The sequence below is a fragment of the Scyliorhinus torazame genome, chromosome 2 (genome assembly GCF_047496885.1).
Source record: "Scyliorhinus torazame isolate Kashiwa2021f chromosome 2, sScyTor2.1, whole genome shotgun sequence".
In the NCBI taxonomy this organism is placed as follows: Eukaryota; Metazoa; Chordata; class Chondrichthyes; order Carcharhiniformes; family Scyliorhinidae; genus Scyliorhinus; species Scyliorhinus torazame.
In genome coordinates this window covers 125,537,096-125,553,795 of record NC_092708.1, presented here as the reverse complement: position 1 = coordinate 125,553,795, position 16,700 = coordinate 125,537,096, and the positions used below count along the sequence as shown (strand labels likewise).

General features: G+C 46.5%; 1 protein-coding gene across 15 annotated transcripts in view; it reads left to right on the top strand.

Annotated features, from left to right (window-relative positions):
- atf2 (activating transcription factor 2) overlaps nucleotides 1-16,700 on the top strand; it is a 282,067-nt gene that overhangs the window by 81,102 nt on the left and 184,265 nt on the right. For all 15 annotated transcript variants that reach the window (XM_072476561.1, XM_072476517.1, XM_072476614.1 and 12 more), the window contains 2 exons: nucleotides 2,818-2,933; nucleotides 4,216-4,344. In XM_072476561.1, coding sequence (XP_072332662.1) covers nucleotides 2,818-2,933; nucleotides 4,216-4,344 — 245 coding nt within the window. The remainder of the gene's footprint in view (nucleotides 1-2,817; nucleotides 2,934-4,215; nucleotides 4,345-16,700) is intronic.

Genomic DNA, 16,700 nt, shown 5'->3' with positions numbered 1-16,700 from the left:
ACAGTCCAAAGATGTGCAGGTTAGGGGGATTGGAAGGCAGCACGGTGGTGCAGTGGTTAGCACTGCTGCCTCACGGCGCCGAGGTCCCAGGTTCGATCCCGGCTCTGGGTCACTGTCCGTGTGGAGTTTGCACATTCTCCCTGTGTTTTCGTGGGTTTCGGCCCCACAACCCAAAAATTTGCAGACTGGGTGGATTGGCCACGCTAAATTGCCCCTTAATTGGATGAAAATAATTGGGTACTCTAAATTTTTTTTTAAATTAAAAAAAAGGTTAGGTGGATTAGTTATGCTAAATTGCCCCTTAGTGTCCAAAATATTAGGTGGGATTGCGGGATAGGATGGAGGCATGGGCTCTTTCAGTGGGTCGGTGCAGACTCGATGGGCCGATTGGCCTCATAGAATTTACAGTGCAGAAGGAGGCCATTTGGCCTATCGAGTCTGCACCGGCCCTTGGAAAGAGCACCCTATCTAAGACCACACCCCACACCTTATCCCCTTAACCCCACCCAACCCAACCTTCTGCACTATAAATTCTATGATTCTATGTCCAGGTCAATCCTCCTCCCCCAGCAATTTGGCGACCATCCTTTAAAAGCACTCTGTTGGCCTCCGCCCCTCCAGCCGCTCAGGCAGCCCCACAGTCCGAAGTTTCTGCCGCCGTGACCTGTTCTCCAGATCTTCCACTTTGCTTCTCAGCCCATTATTATTTTCCTTCAGCGAGGCGAGCTGGTCGCCATGCCGTGACAATGCCTCCTCCACCCCCTTCAATACCTCGCCATGCTCACGCACCATCTCCGATGTCTTTCCCAGCCTTCTTTAGCGGGGCCAGCGTATCTGCTACCGATTGAGGGTTCCCATCATCCCCTTCCTACGCCGCTCAAACTGCTGCTCAAACTCCACCGCCATCATCTCAGCCAGCGTATTCCCCGTAATGATGGGTGCAGCCCTGCCCGGCAAGCTTGCTTTTGCCATCTTTTCACCCATAGAGCTACGCACCGTGCTCGGGGCCCACTGGCAGACGAGTGCTCGTTCCTTTTCGTGCTGTATTCTTTTGTTAGATTTTTGACATCCTCTCTAATACACCCAATTTTATTGGAGCCAGTTCACATCAAAGTTCGCCCCAAAACTGGATGAAAAGGGCCAAAAAGCGAGAATACTGGCGGAAGCCACCCAACATGCAACAGCCACCTACATGTCGCCACCTGAAGTCCACCAGGGAAAGCATACTTATGAGGGAAGATATTAAAGTATGTTCTTGGGAGTGGAGTTTGGAAACTCTCACATGATAATGATTTGGGGGGATTCTGAGGAAAAACTCAGACACTAACTTGGGTTCAGAGAGAAGTGTGTATTTGACTGCAGTCACCTTGTTTACTTAAAAGGGACTTTAACAAGACCATTGTAGCTTAAGATGTGCTTTGAATGTATGTTACTCTTTAAATCTCTGTGAATTTGTTAAACTAAGTAGGGCATGAAGGAGTATTGTATAATCATCCAACTTTTCATGTTTAATCAATGTTTTTGTCTTAAAACTAATTAGCGGTCCTGTGCCTCTATTCCTCCACATTTTATAAAAACATAAAGTTACTGTCTTTTGAGGATCTGGGATCTTCAGTTCCAGTTATGACAACTGGGATCATAACACAGATGTCTGAGTTATTCAATGAAAACATTAAAGCACAAGGGACAACAGGCACAGTCAAATATTGTTCAATGTAGAAGAGCACTTTATTGAGTGGATAAGGTACTTAATGAAGCTGAAGACATTCCCACTTTCACACTCCTGGTCAATTTAATGGTCACCTTTTAAGAACAAAGCCGTATCACCAATCACGGCATTAAAAACATATTTAACTTATCAAACAGCATCTCATTATGATATTTTAAGTTGGCAACACCTTTTGAATTTACCTGTCAAAAGGTTCCCCACTTGAGATAGGGTTCCTCCATGGTTTATGACATTTCTGAACTGGTGTGAATTACAGAGCCTTCAGAAACTGACTAGACGCCATGAAAATTGTGGGGGTTCTGAAATGCCCTCGCCCAAATTAGAACCGGCAGTGTTGGGACTGCTGGATGCGATCTCACCACCTGCACCCATAATTTGCGCCTTTCAAAATTCCCAGTGACAGGAATGGCAGTAAGAATCCCAGAATCTGGCTTTGTCCACTATTTTTAAAGCACACCCAATGCAGTTGGTCTAAATTGGGATGGGAAATTCTGGGCTTTTAACTAATTTTTAATAGGATTTCCTCTCACTTTATGTTTAACCATTGTTTTCTCTTGTTCAACTCTTGTTTTCTAACTAATTATTTGCCCAACATTAATGTCCTCCTCTGTTCTTTCCTGTGCTTACTTTACATTTAGGCTGTTCATGTTTCTTGGAGATGTCCCCCAACCCATCAACTTCTCTATTTACCCTTTCCACAAGGAGATGGGCCCCGTACCACTTCAGATAGAGCCTCTAACCATCGGTACAGCTTCTTCCTGTTCTGGAACTAGTGCCAGTGTCCCATGAAAAGGAATCCCTCTTTTCCACACAGCCCTTTAACCATGTGTTAATTATTTTGATCTTCCTGCTCTTATGCCAACTGACACATGCTTTGGCTAATAATCCAGAGATTACTACCCTCAAGGTGCTGTTTTTTAATTGAAAAAAAAATATATTCTTCACAACAATGTTTAAAAGTCAAAGGGACAGATTTGCACACAAATTAAATTGATGTTCCCTTGAAATAGTAATTAAGCAAGTTATTGGAGTTTACAAAATTTAATGTAAAAGTGCCATAATGTTTTTACTGTTTTCAATCCATTCAGACCAAACTCCAACTCCAACTCGTTTCCTTAAGAATTGTGAAGAGGTGGGATTATTTAATGAACTGACAAGTCCATTTGAAAATGAATTTAAGAAGGCAGATGATGACATCAAAAAGGTGAATAATATATTAACCTCTACACTTTCTTAATGTTGAAATGTGATTTCACAGCTACAATTGGTACAATTCAACTGCATTTTCAGATGATTTGTGGAGTGATGCTTGGGGTTCTTGGGAGGGGGGATTAAAACTTGTACAGAATGTTATCATTGGAAAAATATTAATTGATTGGTGTCACTTGAAGAACAGATGTTTTGTGACCTCTTTATAGTATTGTGCGTTATGCCGAAGCAACAGTCTTGGTTTAACTTTATATGGTTTGTCCTTGAAGCTATATGCAATGCCTTTGCCATTTTTGAAGATACTAAAAATATATGTGAATGTTATAATTTTTGAAATGCATGGACAGAACTGTCTTGGGAGGGGGAGATTAAATCTTTACAAATGTTATCATAGGAACATTATTCAGGAATCTGGCATTCATTAGTGTCTTTAAAGATAAGCATTTCTTTGCTTGGGATAACTATGTTCTTAATCAAAACATAGAATGTAATTGAACTAAGGGACTTACATTTTGTCATATCACTTCACTAATTATTACCCTTACATGTACAATCAATTCCAACATAATGTTTCCACCCACTCTTCATGTCTTAATGCTCAACTAGCTGAATATTTTAATTTATTTCCCAATTTTGTCCAAGAGAAACAATGCATTTTCGAAATCATGGCCTTGGATGTATCATTTTGGGCATGATTCAGATAGAATGCACACCTCACAGACCTAAAGAGGCCAGTGGCTAATAATGAGAGGATGAGAGCAAATTAGGATAGCCTCACGTGCAGCTCTCCAGTTGCAAGGGAGCAGCAAGATTGGCTGTCTCAAATGCTAACTTAGAGATTGCGAAGAATCGGAGTGGGGTGGAGGAGGAAATTGGTAGGGGGTCAATGTTAGATGGCAGCAGCCTGTGGTTTTATAGTGAAGATATGAGGATAACTGTTCCTCCTGGATACACAAAAAGATGAGCAAAAAAAGTTTAGCTTGCATTTTGGGTGATAGCCTCCAGTGGTCCCTTTAAGGACAGCTGGTATGGTTCCTTAATTGCTGCGTGCCTGAATACACGAGAGTGTGCGCACATGCTGTGATCATTCGCAATCTAATTTGTCAAAAGATCCTGATGCCAGTTCCAATGAGGCCTATACTGGGTAGCCTGAATCAATGTGGTGGGAGGAAAACTTCTGATGGGGAGTGAACTGACCGTTGTAACTCATTAAAATTGTTTGAAATTAATAATGATATTATTTCACTGAAGTATATGCATTTGATCTAATTTCATAGATGCCGTTGGATATGTCGCCACTTGCATTACCAACAGTTAGGACAAAAGTGGAGGATATGCCGATTGTGGAAACAACTCATCAGAATAGTCCCTTGCCTCACCCAGAGTCAACCACCAGTGATGAAAAGGTACTAGGCCTACATTAACAATTTGTTTAAGTTGCAGTTTCAAATTTTCTGAAGAAAGTGAAAGTTAAATTACAGAGAGGAAACTAAAGGTTTCATGAGACATGTTTTTCATTGCATAAAGCTAAAAACAGTAGAGCTCAGCTGACTTTAATTCTCTGTTCGTTCATGCCGGCGGGATTCTCCGTTCCCGCTGCAGTGAATGGAGATTTGGCTAAGCGGCAAATTCTCTGTCCTCGTTGGCAGCGGTAGCAAGGCGGACTCGTAACGGAGAATCCCACCCCTGATTGATTAAAGCTGTCTAAAAATATGTTGCCAATGATTTTGAAATTAAATTGCTCCATGAAATGAATATGTTTGAAACACATAAACTTTTCAAAAATCATTGGCATTATCCTTTGCAGCAACTTAATTTCCAGATGTGTCTTTGGAAATTAGAATGTTTCATTAGAAAAACCCACATGAAAGAAACCCTTAGGGATAATATCATGTACTTAGTTGCTGACATTCGCAGTTATGGAACAAACCACATGTTCACCACATGGAAATGCGCCTTAGGAAGGATTTGTCAGAAGAAATAACTTTGACAGAAACCAGGCTCAGAGGAAGTTGTCATTTAGATTAGTTTGGATAATATTGTCTATATTTATATTAAATCTGATTACCATAGATATTTGGCTGTTGATGTAGTAGAAGCATTTTAGTCACAACCAGGACAGTGAACATGCTCAAGACCCTTGAGGCTGTCAGTCAGACTGAATAAAATTTGCCATTAACTGAAGAGCCGAGCAGAAGGAAAGCATTCAATATTTTCAGGGAAGAGGAAAGCATTACTCAAAGTTGTCTTGAAAACGAGATCTCCCTAAAATTAATTCGAGTGGATGGTGGCAACCATTGAGAGTCTGAATACCAGGCTATCTTGCATTCCCAACTATAGAAGGATGCGTGATGGGTTGCAATTCAGATGATGAGAGGTAGAACAATCATACTCCTGTTACATGAATTCGGGTCCAGATGAAATTCTGCTTATCTGCAAAATGCAATATCCTCAGGAGATAAAATTAAGAAAGCTGGACCAAAACTGCAAGATCACTAATGTGCATGAAAATAGTTGTTTGTTACATCATTAGAAAAAGTGAAATAAAATCAGAGGATGCTGGAAATACAGGCAGCATCTATGGAGGGCGAAGCAAAGTTAACGTTTCAAGTTGACCACCTTTAATCAACTGGAAAAGGTTTCTGGCTTGTATTAGTTGTGAACATGCTTTGAATTTTTTAAGACTGTATTCAGGATTTTTTGTTTAGGATACGGACAATATATAATATTTGCAGATTTAGATACACTCATTCCGAATCACCACAATTCTAAGGCCTCAGACATGTATTGGCAGCATTTTTATTAACCAGACAGTTAAACTATGTTAGAAAGGTTGGCTTTTATGCAATATCATATGTTTAATTCAGTAACAACATTTTTTGAATGAACATTTTTGTGGCAACTTGTCCACAAAAAGACAGTCGAAAAGACTTGGTAAAAGTTAATCTTCTTTAATATATAAAAATAACAACGTTTAAAATACAGTATGGACTCAAAAATGGGAGCAGCTAGTTATGTAACATAGATACATAGAGGATAGGAGCAGGAGGAGGCCTTTTGGCCCTTTGAACCTGCTCCGCCATTTATCATGATCATGGCTGATCATCCAATTCAAAAGCCTAATCCTGCTTTCTCCCCATTGCCTTTGATCCCATTCACTTGGGAAAGTGCTATATCTGGCCACCTCTTGAATGTATTCAATGTTTTAGCATCAACTACTTCCCGTGGTAATGAAGTCCACAGGCTCACCAGCCTTTGGGTGAAGAAATGTCTCCTCATCTCTGTCCAAAATGGTTTACCCTGAATCCTCAGACTGTGATCCCTGGTTCTGGACACACCCACGATTGGTAACATCTTCCCTGCATCTGCCCTGTCTAGTCCTGTTAGAATTTTATAAGTCTCTATGAGATCCCCCCTCATTCTTCTGAACTCCAGCGAGAACAATCCTAACCTAGTCAATCTCTCCTCATATGACAGTCCCGCCATCCCTGGAATCAGTCTGGTAAACCTTCGCTGCATTCCCTCGAGAGCAAGAACATCCTTCCTCAGAAAAGGAGAACAAAACAGCACACAATATTCTAGGTGTGGCCTCACCAAGGCCTTGTATAATTGCAGCAACACATCCCTGCGTCTGTACTCAAAACCTCTCGCAATGAAGGCCAACATACATTAGCCTTCTTTACCGCCTGCTGCACCTGCATGCTTACCTTCAGGGACTGGTGCAGAAGGACACCCAGGTCCATCTGCACACTCCCTTCTCCCAATTTACAACCATTCAGGTAGTAATCTGCCTTCCTGTTTTGGCTTCTTTTGTGAGGGCCACGAAGAATCCGGCATGAGTTTTAAGTATACAAACTAATAACATTTATTTACTATAACATATATATAACAACAGCAGCAGCAACAACTTCCCTTGCTGAACACTCCTTCCAGCTGGTTCCTAAACTGGTCAGCTTTATTTATACTAGGAGTTTACTAATGGTTTCTCCGCCCCCCCCTCATTGGGGAAGCTCATACTCCCACAGGATTGTGAGATTATCATTAGTCCCCAGCCAATGGCAAGTAGGCAGGTTATAACATCCTTCCCCCCCAAAGTCCAAGGAATCCACCGAAGACCCTGGCGAAGGAGGGCGTCGGACCCGTTTTGCCGCAGGCCGGACACCATTTGCACGCGGCGCTGGATCAGGCAGCGTGTAACGAGACGGAAACCGGCGCTTCCGTGATGAACGGCGTAACGGTTGTACATCCACGGCCCGTGGACCCGAGGATTCCCCCTCTGATGCATCCTGTGTCTCCAACTCGGAGTCAGAGTCTGCTGCCTCCGTCATGTCAGCGTCTCTATCTCCATTCAGTTCTGTAACGACCTGCGCAGGCTTCGAGTGAGGCACCAGTGGAAGATTGTGAGGACTAGCTTCCCTTGTCTCTGGTCTCTGCGGCTGTAGAAATTAGCTCCGGGGGCAGGGAATCTTTTGAGTGGATAGTCTTCTGGAACGAACGTGGTCCAGATGTTTGCGCTGGAGACGACCCTGGGCTTGCACCTGGTAAGATATAGGGCCCGTTTGGCGAAAGATTACACCAGGAACCCACTGGGCACCACCAGCAAAATTCCGAACGAACACTGGGTCACCGGGCGCAAACTGCCGAATCGGCCAATGCCGAGAAACTCCCTGTCCCTGCCATTCTTGTGTGCGGCTTACTTGTGCGCCAATGTCTGGGAAAACCATACTAAGGTGGGTGCGAAGTCTCCGGCCCATTAGGAGTTCTGCGGGAGCTACCCCAGTCACCGCATGGGGGGTGGTCCTATACGTAAACAAAAAGCGAGCCAGTCTCGTGTCCATTGATCCGGAAGACTGCTTCTTTAGGCCTCTTTTGAATGTCTGCACTGCGCGCTCTGCCAACCCATTTGAAGCCGGGTGGTAAGGGGCAGTGCGGATATGGTGTATGCCGTTCATCTTCGTGAACCTCGCAAACTCCTCACTCGTGAATGGAGTGCCGTTATCCATGACCAGCACCTCAGGGAGGCCATGCGTACTAAACAACAAACGCATCTTTTCAATTGTTGCGCAGGACATTGTCCCCTGCATCTTATTCACCTCTAGCCATTTAGACTGGGCGTCAATTAATAGAAGGAACATGGATCCTTGAAAAGGGCCTGCGAAATCTGCATGCAAGCGTGCCCAAGGCCGCCCTGGCCATTCCCAGTGATGTAGGGGCGCGGCCGGCGGAAGCTTCTGATGCTCTTGGCAAATGGAGCAGTTTTGGGCCACCTTCTCAATGTCGGTGTCGAGGCCTGGCCACCAGACATAACTCAGGGCCAACTCCGGGCCAACATTTTCATTTTGGTCACACCTGGATGCCCATTGTGCAAGTCTGTTAGTATCAGCTCCTGGCCTTTTTCCGGGACAATCACACGCGTCCCCCACAAGAGGATGCCGTCTTCCATGCTGAATTCTGACAGCTTGGAGGAAAAAGCCCGCAACTCGCCTGGGAGCTCTCTATGCTGCCCACCATACAGGACTATGTGCCGAACCTTTGACAGGACTGGCTCCGTCTGGGTCCACTCAGGGATCTGTGATGCCGTGACAGGCAAGGTGTCCATAAAATTTAGGGTTGCAACCACCTCACCGGTCGTGGGGGTCGACATGGGACCAGTCGATAAAGGCAATCGGCTCAGTGCGTCGGCATTTGCTATCTGTGTACCTGCTTTGCGCTCCAGAGAATACTCGTATGCAGCAAGCAACAACGCCCAGCGCTGGATCCGTGCGGAAGCAATGGGCGGTATTGGCTTATCCTCTCTGAAAAGTCCCAGCAGAGGCTTATGATCTGTCACGATAGTGAAATGGCGGCCATACACGTACTGGTGGAAGCGTTTCACTGCAAAAACCACTGCCAGGCCCTCCTTCTCAATCTGCGCATACTTTTTCTCAGCTGCGGGGGGACGTTTTCGGATGGAAGGGGTTGCGCTCCAAGGCATGCACTTCCATTCCCTGTAGCTCCTGCACTCCTCGTTCTGCGCTCTCTCGGGACAATACTATTTGAATGACCTGTTGAAAAGTCAATGTTGGCTCAGCTAACAATGTTCTCTGGGTGGCCGCATTGTTAATACCGCAAACCAAACGGTCCGTAACATTTCTGACAAGGTCTCACCATAGTCACAGTACTCCGCAATCCTGCGTAGCCTGGATAGAAAATGAGCAAGGGATTCTCCAGGGGTCCCCTCAGCGGTATTAAACCTGTAACGCTGGACTATCATGGACGGGGTTGGGTTAAAATGTTGCCCCGCTATATTCACAAGTTCATCAAACATTTTGGTGTCCGGCGCAGCTGGGTACGTAAGGCTCCTAATCACCCCAAACGTATGCGGGACGCAGGCGGTGAGCAATATGACCACCTGGCGCTCGTTTTCAATGATATTGTTTGACTGGAAATAGTAACGCATCCGTTGTGTACTGGTTCCAGCTTTCCAGCGCAGCATCAAAAACATCCAAACGTCTGTACAGAGGCATGGTATAATAGAAAACAACTTCCAACCTGTATCCAACAAAAATCCAGGGAGGTGGCTTCAGCAGTGTAGACAGCTATTCACTTTAACCTTCGTCGCCAGTTTTGTATGGGCCACGAAGAATCCAGCACGAGTTTTAAGGATACAAAGTAATAACATTTATTTACTATAACATATATATAACAACAGCAGCAACAACAACAACTTCCCTTGCTGCACACTCCTTCCTGCTGGTTCCTAAACTGGCCAGCTTTATTTATACTAGGAGTTTACTAATGGTTCCTCCGCCCCCTCATTGGGGAAGCTCATACTCCCACAGGATTGTGGGATTGTCATTAGTCCCCAGCCAATGGTAAGCAGGCAGGTTATAACAGCTTCCAAAGTGAATAACCTCACACTTATCCAAATTATACTATTATATTATTATATTAGTTGAACATCAAAATTACAATAACGGAATAGAATATGATATAACCACAGTTAAAATATGAATTTCCGCAGGTAATAACAACAACTAATGATGTCACAGCACTTACTGATGACATCAGCAATGGATTTAAATAAGAAGATGCATAATAATGACACTCGTTAGCACTTCTCCCTTAAATTTAAATTCCCCTTAAAGACAGAAATACAATGAAATTAATGCCTTTATTATACACCAGTCTACAGGAGCTTTGTGCATACACTGTGATCTGTGCTGTAACTCCGTCAACTCCTCCAATATTTTATCTTTCATGGCATAGGGCACTGTCCTCAGTTTGAAAAAGCGAGAAGTAGCCTGAAGATCGAAGAACAATGTAACTGTACTCTCCCGCAATGTACCTGTTCATTTTCAGGATATCTTCAACTTCAGGGAATGACACCCTCTGTCACTTTTGTGTGATTTATCTCATCCCAGTTCGACTGAATTTCCTTGAGCCAGTCATGCATGAGTAGTCTAGGTCTATGCCCTTTTACCACCAGGAACTGTGCTTTTGCTTCTTGGCTGTTATATGCAATTTTCACCTCTAATGCTCCAAGCAGTGGTATAGTCTCACTGGTGTACATCAAAGGCTGATTCCTGCCTGAGTAAGGGTTGGTGCCTGCTTAGAACCCAAAATCTTCCTGAAGGCCTCCTCACTGATTACCAATGGAGAGGCTCCTGTGTCCACTTCCATCTTAATTTTCTGTCCATTGACCTTCACTGCAGTATAAATAGGCTCTCCACACACCCCACTCATATTAAATATGTCGTAATATTGCTCCTCCTCCTGGTCTGAGCTTTTCAAGCGATGCACCTTCAACTGAGGCTTCCGTGCATTTGAAGTTCCCTGTTCAGCCTTTGACTTTCTCTTAGCACTCTGGCACTTCTTCGCTAAATGCCTCTTCTTGATGCACTGGTGACAAACAGCATCCATAAACTTACAATGATTCACATAGTGTGACTTGCAACACCTAAAACACTCCACTGTCTTCACCTTTTTACTTGCAGCTTCTTTTTCTACTTGATGCAGTGCACCTGCCTGCGTGCCGCCACTGGCCTTTTGAATATAATTTGCAATGTTGGCAGTCACTCCCATGCCCTGAAAAATTTCTGGAGCCTTTTTAAAAATAAGTGTGGCTGCTCCCAGTAAAGACTGCTGAATGGTGTCATCTTTATTGCCACAAACTAGTCTGCCCCGTAGCATATATTACAAAACAACATTAAATCCGCAATGTTCAGAGAGCTGATGCAATTCAGCAATAAAGTTAACTACAGACTGTCCTGTCTTCGAAAATGACAATGGAATTTGAAATATTATAGAATCACTGAGGGATTTGAACTGTGGTGATACTGAACGAGTGTAACTAAATCTGCAAATGAAATATCCCCCAGTTTCCGTGTTGTCGCTAAATTTCTCACTTGCTTATAAGTCTTCGCCCCACACACTCTCAGGAGAATTGAGCACTTTCTAGCCTTGTCTGCGATCCTATTTGCTAAGAAAAAGTATTCCAACCTTTCCACATATTTAGTCCAGTTCTCATTCTCTTTCATAAACTCACTGATAGACACAAACATAGCCATGGTGCTGCTAACTTGTCTTCTGTCGGTAAACTTCGCAAAACGTAGTTTTGAGCTTGCTGAAACTCAATTTCTTCTATTCTCATCGCCAAAAAGATGTGTATTATGATCCCAGACCAGACCCCAAATGTTGCTAGGATACTGGACAGAAACCTCAACATGTTATTTAATTTGTAAGGCTATGAGGAAAGGAGGCTTCGCTCCAGGAGTGATTCCAAGCACAAGTAGGGATATAGTATATTAAAACATACTTTATTACTTCTTAAAAAAATACATTTAGAGTACCCAATCATTTTATTTCCAATTAAGGGGCAATTTATTGTGGCCAATTCACCTACCCTGCACATCTTTGGGTTGGGGGGGGGGGGGGGGGTCAAACCCACGCAGACACGGGGGAAATGTTCAAACGCCACACGGTCAGTGACCCAGGGCCGGGTCCTCAGCGCCATAGGCAGCAGTGCTAACCACTGCCCCACCGTGCCGTCCACAAACTTTATTACTAACACAGTTTTATTACCTTTAACATCACAGAAATAGAGCTTACAATTATCAAAAAAAAATGTTTAACAATAAAATGAAACCCTTTAAACTCCTAACTGCTATCTTTTAATCTCTACTCAAGCAAAACCCATCTCATATCAAAATCCACTTTTAAAATAGAAGTAGTAAACACAGGTTTACTTGCCAAACATTGTATTGAGATCTTTTGAGACTGCTTGAAAGGGAGAAACAAAGGCATACCATATTGCAAACGCCAATGACACACTGGAGGATTGGGAAACCTTTAAAGACCAACAGAGTGTTACTAAAAGAGTGATAAAAAGAGCAAAGGTAAATTATGAAAGAAATCTAGCACAAAATAGAAAAACCGATACTAAAAGATTGAAATATAAACTTGAAGAGAGTAGCTAAAGTCAATATTGGTCCTCTCAAGAATGAGATTGGGAGTTAATGATGGCAAACATAGAAATGGCAGAGACATTGGGCGAAATTCTCCAGAAACGGCGCGATGTCCGCCGACTGGCGCCCAAAACGGCGCAAATCAGACGGACATTGCGCCGCCCCAAAGGTGCGGAATGCTCCGCATCTTTGGGGGCCGAGCCCCAACATTGAGGGGCTAGGCCCATGCCGGACGAATTTCCGCCCCGCCAGCTGGCAGAAAAGGCCTTTGGTGCCCCGCCAGCTGGCGCGGAAATGACATCTCCGGGCGGCGCATGCGCGGGAGCGTCGGCGGCCGCTGACAGCTTCCCACGCATGCGCAGTGGAGGGAGTCTCTTCTGCCTCCGCCATGGTGGAGACCGTGGCGGAGGTGGAAGGGAAAGAGTGCCCCCACGGCACAGGACCGCCCGCGGATCTTTGGGCCCTGATCGCGGGCCAGGCCACCGTGGGGGCACCCCCCGGGGCCAGATCGCCCCGCGCCCCCCCCAGGATCCCGGAGCCCGCCCGCGCTGCCTTGTCCCGCCAGTAAGGTAGGTGGTTTAATTTACACTGGCGGGACAGGCATTTTTGCGGCGGGACTTCGGCCCATCCGGGCCGGAGAATCGAGCGGTGGGGCCCGCCAACCAGTGCGGCGCGATTCCCGCCCCCGCCGAATCTCTGGTGCCAGAGACTTCGCAACCAGCGGGGGCGGGATTCACGCCAGCCCCCGGCGATTCTCCGACCCGGCGGGGGGGTCAGAGAATCTCGCCCATGAACTCAATCTTTTGCCTCGGTTTTCACAGAGGACACTCGGACCATCCAAATAGTAACAGGTAATGCAGAGATTGTGGAAGAGAAGGAACCTTAAAACAATCACCATCACTAGGGGAAAGTACTGAGTAACCTATTGGGATTAAAGGCAGACAAGTCCCCTGTTGGCCTACATTCAAAGGCCTTAAAGGAAGTGAATGCAGAGATAGTGGAAGCATTGGTTATAATATTCCTACTCCTGCTCCTAGTTCTTATGTAACAATTGTGATCAGAAAATGAGAATTACTGAATACAGCTAGTCTTTTTTATATTTGTATGAGGTGCTCAAGTAAGTACTTTCAAACATTTTGAAGCTGTCAGACTTTTATCTATACACATATTTGCATATATTTTATGAAATATATACATAAATATATATATATATATAGTCACACACCATTTACTTTGTAATGTCATGGTGCCTGCTGGAAGAATATATTGCTATAATCAAGCTTTGAATGAGTATACATGCATTGAAAGGAATGCAATTTGGAGTCTGAGGCAGGTTATTTGCTGTTGGGTTCTGGGGTTGAATTATTGACTCTTAAGAGCCAAAACACCTCAAACTTCAAGTTCTTATTCATGTGCTTCAATCTCAGGGATGTCAGTGAACGGCTGCAGGGCATACTGAAGAGGGAGGGCAAACAGACAGTTCTCGTGGTATACATTGGTACCAACAATATAGGCAGAAAAAGGGCTAAACTCCTGAAAACAGAATTTAGGGAGCTAAGAAGTAGGTTAAAAAACAGGACCTGGAAGGTAATCCATAATCTATGGATTACTTTCAGTGCCACGTGTTAGTGTAGAAATAGGAGGTTAGTCCTGATAGACGCATGGCTGGAGAAATAGTGCAATAGGGACTGTTTTTGTTGACAGTGGGACCTGTACAAGGCATCTGAGCCGAAATAAGACCAGTGTCCTTGCAGGGAGGTTTGCTAGTGCTGTTGGGGAGAGTTTAAACTAACTTGGCAGGGGCCTCAGATCCTGAGAGAAGGTTCAGCAGGGATAGATGCACAGCCAAAATTAGAAGATCCATCAAGTCAGAAAGGCACAGAGGGCGGGATTCTCCGATGGCGAGTCAGAGTGTCCATGCCGTCGTGAACGCTGTTGCGTTTCACGCCGGCGCGAACAGGCCGCTGGCAGCATCGATTCAGGCCCCGAAAAGGGGCCAGCAGTGGGGCCGCGAGAAACGTGGTGGGCGTGGCACCAGAGCAGCGCCGTCATCGCGCGACGCCCGGATGACGCCGCGTCATTTAATGTGCGCGGTCCGCGCACAGGCCCCAATAGAGAGAGATGGCTGAGCCCCGCCGTGTCGCTCCCAGGTTCCGGGACAATGACCTGGAGGCATTGCTGGAAGCAGTTGAAGAGCGCAGGGCGATCCTGTACCCAAGACGTGGCCACCGGTACCTGGCCAGCACAGTCAAGCGCAGCTGGCGTGATGTGGGCATCACCGTCAGCGCTGTGGGGCACACCCCCCGCTCTGGAGATCAGTGCCACAAGAAGCTCCACGACCTCACAAGGGCTGCCAGGGTAAGTACCCCGAGAGTTCCCCCGGGCCACACCTGACCGCCTCACTCTGATGCTTTCCCCCCCCCCGCAGGACAAGACAGTCCACAACCATCTTGAGCGTGCAAGAACCGAAGGCGGATCACCTGTGCTGCACCCCGTCACCGTCCATGAGTAGAGGGTTCTGGACCTCGCTGGGGAAGCCACCATCCGGGAGGTAGCGGCATGCCAGATCGGAGGCGCAGTACCAAGTGAGACTCCCCTGCCTGGCTATACTCCCTCAGCCCATCACCTACCCCAACCCCCTACCCCTCACACTGCACCCCCTCACACTGCCTCCTCCACCCCCTAACCCCCCCTCACTCTCCACCCCCTCACACTGCCCCCGCCACCCCCTAACCCCCCCTCACTCTCCACCCCCTCACACTGCCCCCTCCACCCCCTCACACCCGACTCCGCGTGTCTAACGATACATGTTGTATTGTGTATTCCAGGGCCAGCAGCCGATCGTCCCAGAACGTCTCGGAAAAGCCCACGCCGTCCAGGTCCAAGTTCATCCGCCCACAGGGACGCACGCCAGGGAGGGAAAGGAAGACGGACAGGAGGGCCCTCTTCCGAGGCCGGGGCACAGGAAGCGGAAGCACAGAGGACCGACAGAAACAACACTGACAAACTCAGGGCGGACAGTCAGGACACTGACGGCCATGAGTTGGACGAAGAGAGGATGGAGAGCCAGGACAGTGACGGACAGAGGACGGGGACTCTGGACAGTGACTCACAGAGGACGGCCAGACAGATGATTGACAGTCCTGACACGGCTCCTCACATGGGCCGGGGACAACGTCCATTGGTCCAAGGCTCGATCCAGTAGACCCCAGACCTGGGGTCCGATGACGACATGAACCTTGCGTCACTGCTGTCACCCAAACCCTCCACCATCGCAGACACACTCACCTCGGTTGGGCACATTAGTGATGAGGCTTCTGGGACACTGACTGGTGCGCACCATACAGCTGAACCGGTACAGCAGGTGGAGGTAGGAGCAGCCGAGGGGCTGGGCGGTCGGAGGGCAGGCCAGGCCCAGCACCCAGCTGCCGCCCAGACGGTTCCCGGGTTCCTGGAGTTACCAGACCCACCCACAGACCCGATGCGTTTGGAAACCCAGGAAATGGACACCGGGATGACGGCCGCCTTCCAGCATCTGCAGGCGCAGTTGGAGGAGTCCATCCGCGTCCAGGAGCAGGGAGTGGTGCCGGTCATGGCTGCCACTGTTGTGAGTTTCTTTTACCCTATCTTTTCTGTGACTCTGTTCCAATTATGGCAATCAGTGAGTTTGCCCTTCCTTTTATGTCATCTATGTCCGAATGCTTAGAGTCGCCAGGTATCGAATGATACCACCACAAGTTTCAACCGGCAATCGATCAAAGAGCCAAACACCAGTTAGTTGGTTCAAGTTCGAGGGTACTTTATTTACACACAATTATTCATGCAACATAAACACTACTAGTTAACTACACCTATCAACTAAGACAACCTGTACTTAACTTCAGGCACCCGGCTTAGGTCAGAAAACAGTAGCCGCTGTTCAATTCTGGATCTCTTGGGTTCGAAGGAGTAACTGCTGCTCAGCTGGGCTCATTCGCCTGGTAGCGGGCGTTGAACTTGGACTCGCTTCTGGTGTTTCTGCAATTAGCGATGGCTGTGACCGGGGGTACCAAGGCCAAGAGAGTGCCAAGAGAGAGCGAACATATGGCAAACTCTTCTTTTGGGCGGTCCTTCGATTTGGGCCTTACTAATTGGGTGATCCCTGATCACTCCTTTCGATTCCTTAGCCAATAAGTGGGCGGGGATCTGGATGGCAGGCGTGTCCCAAGCGGTCACTGACCCCGTTGTTTGTGTTTCCCTTGAACAGGGAGTGGTGCCGACATGTCTGGGACTGTCCCGGTTGCTTGAGTACCAGTCCTTTGTTTTGATGAAGATGG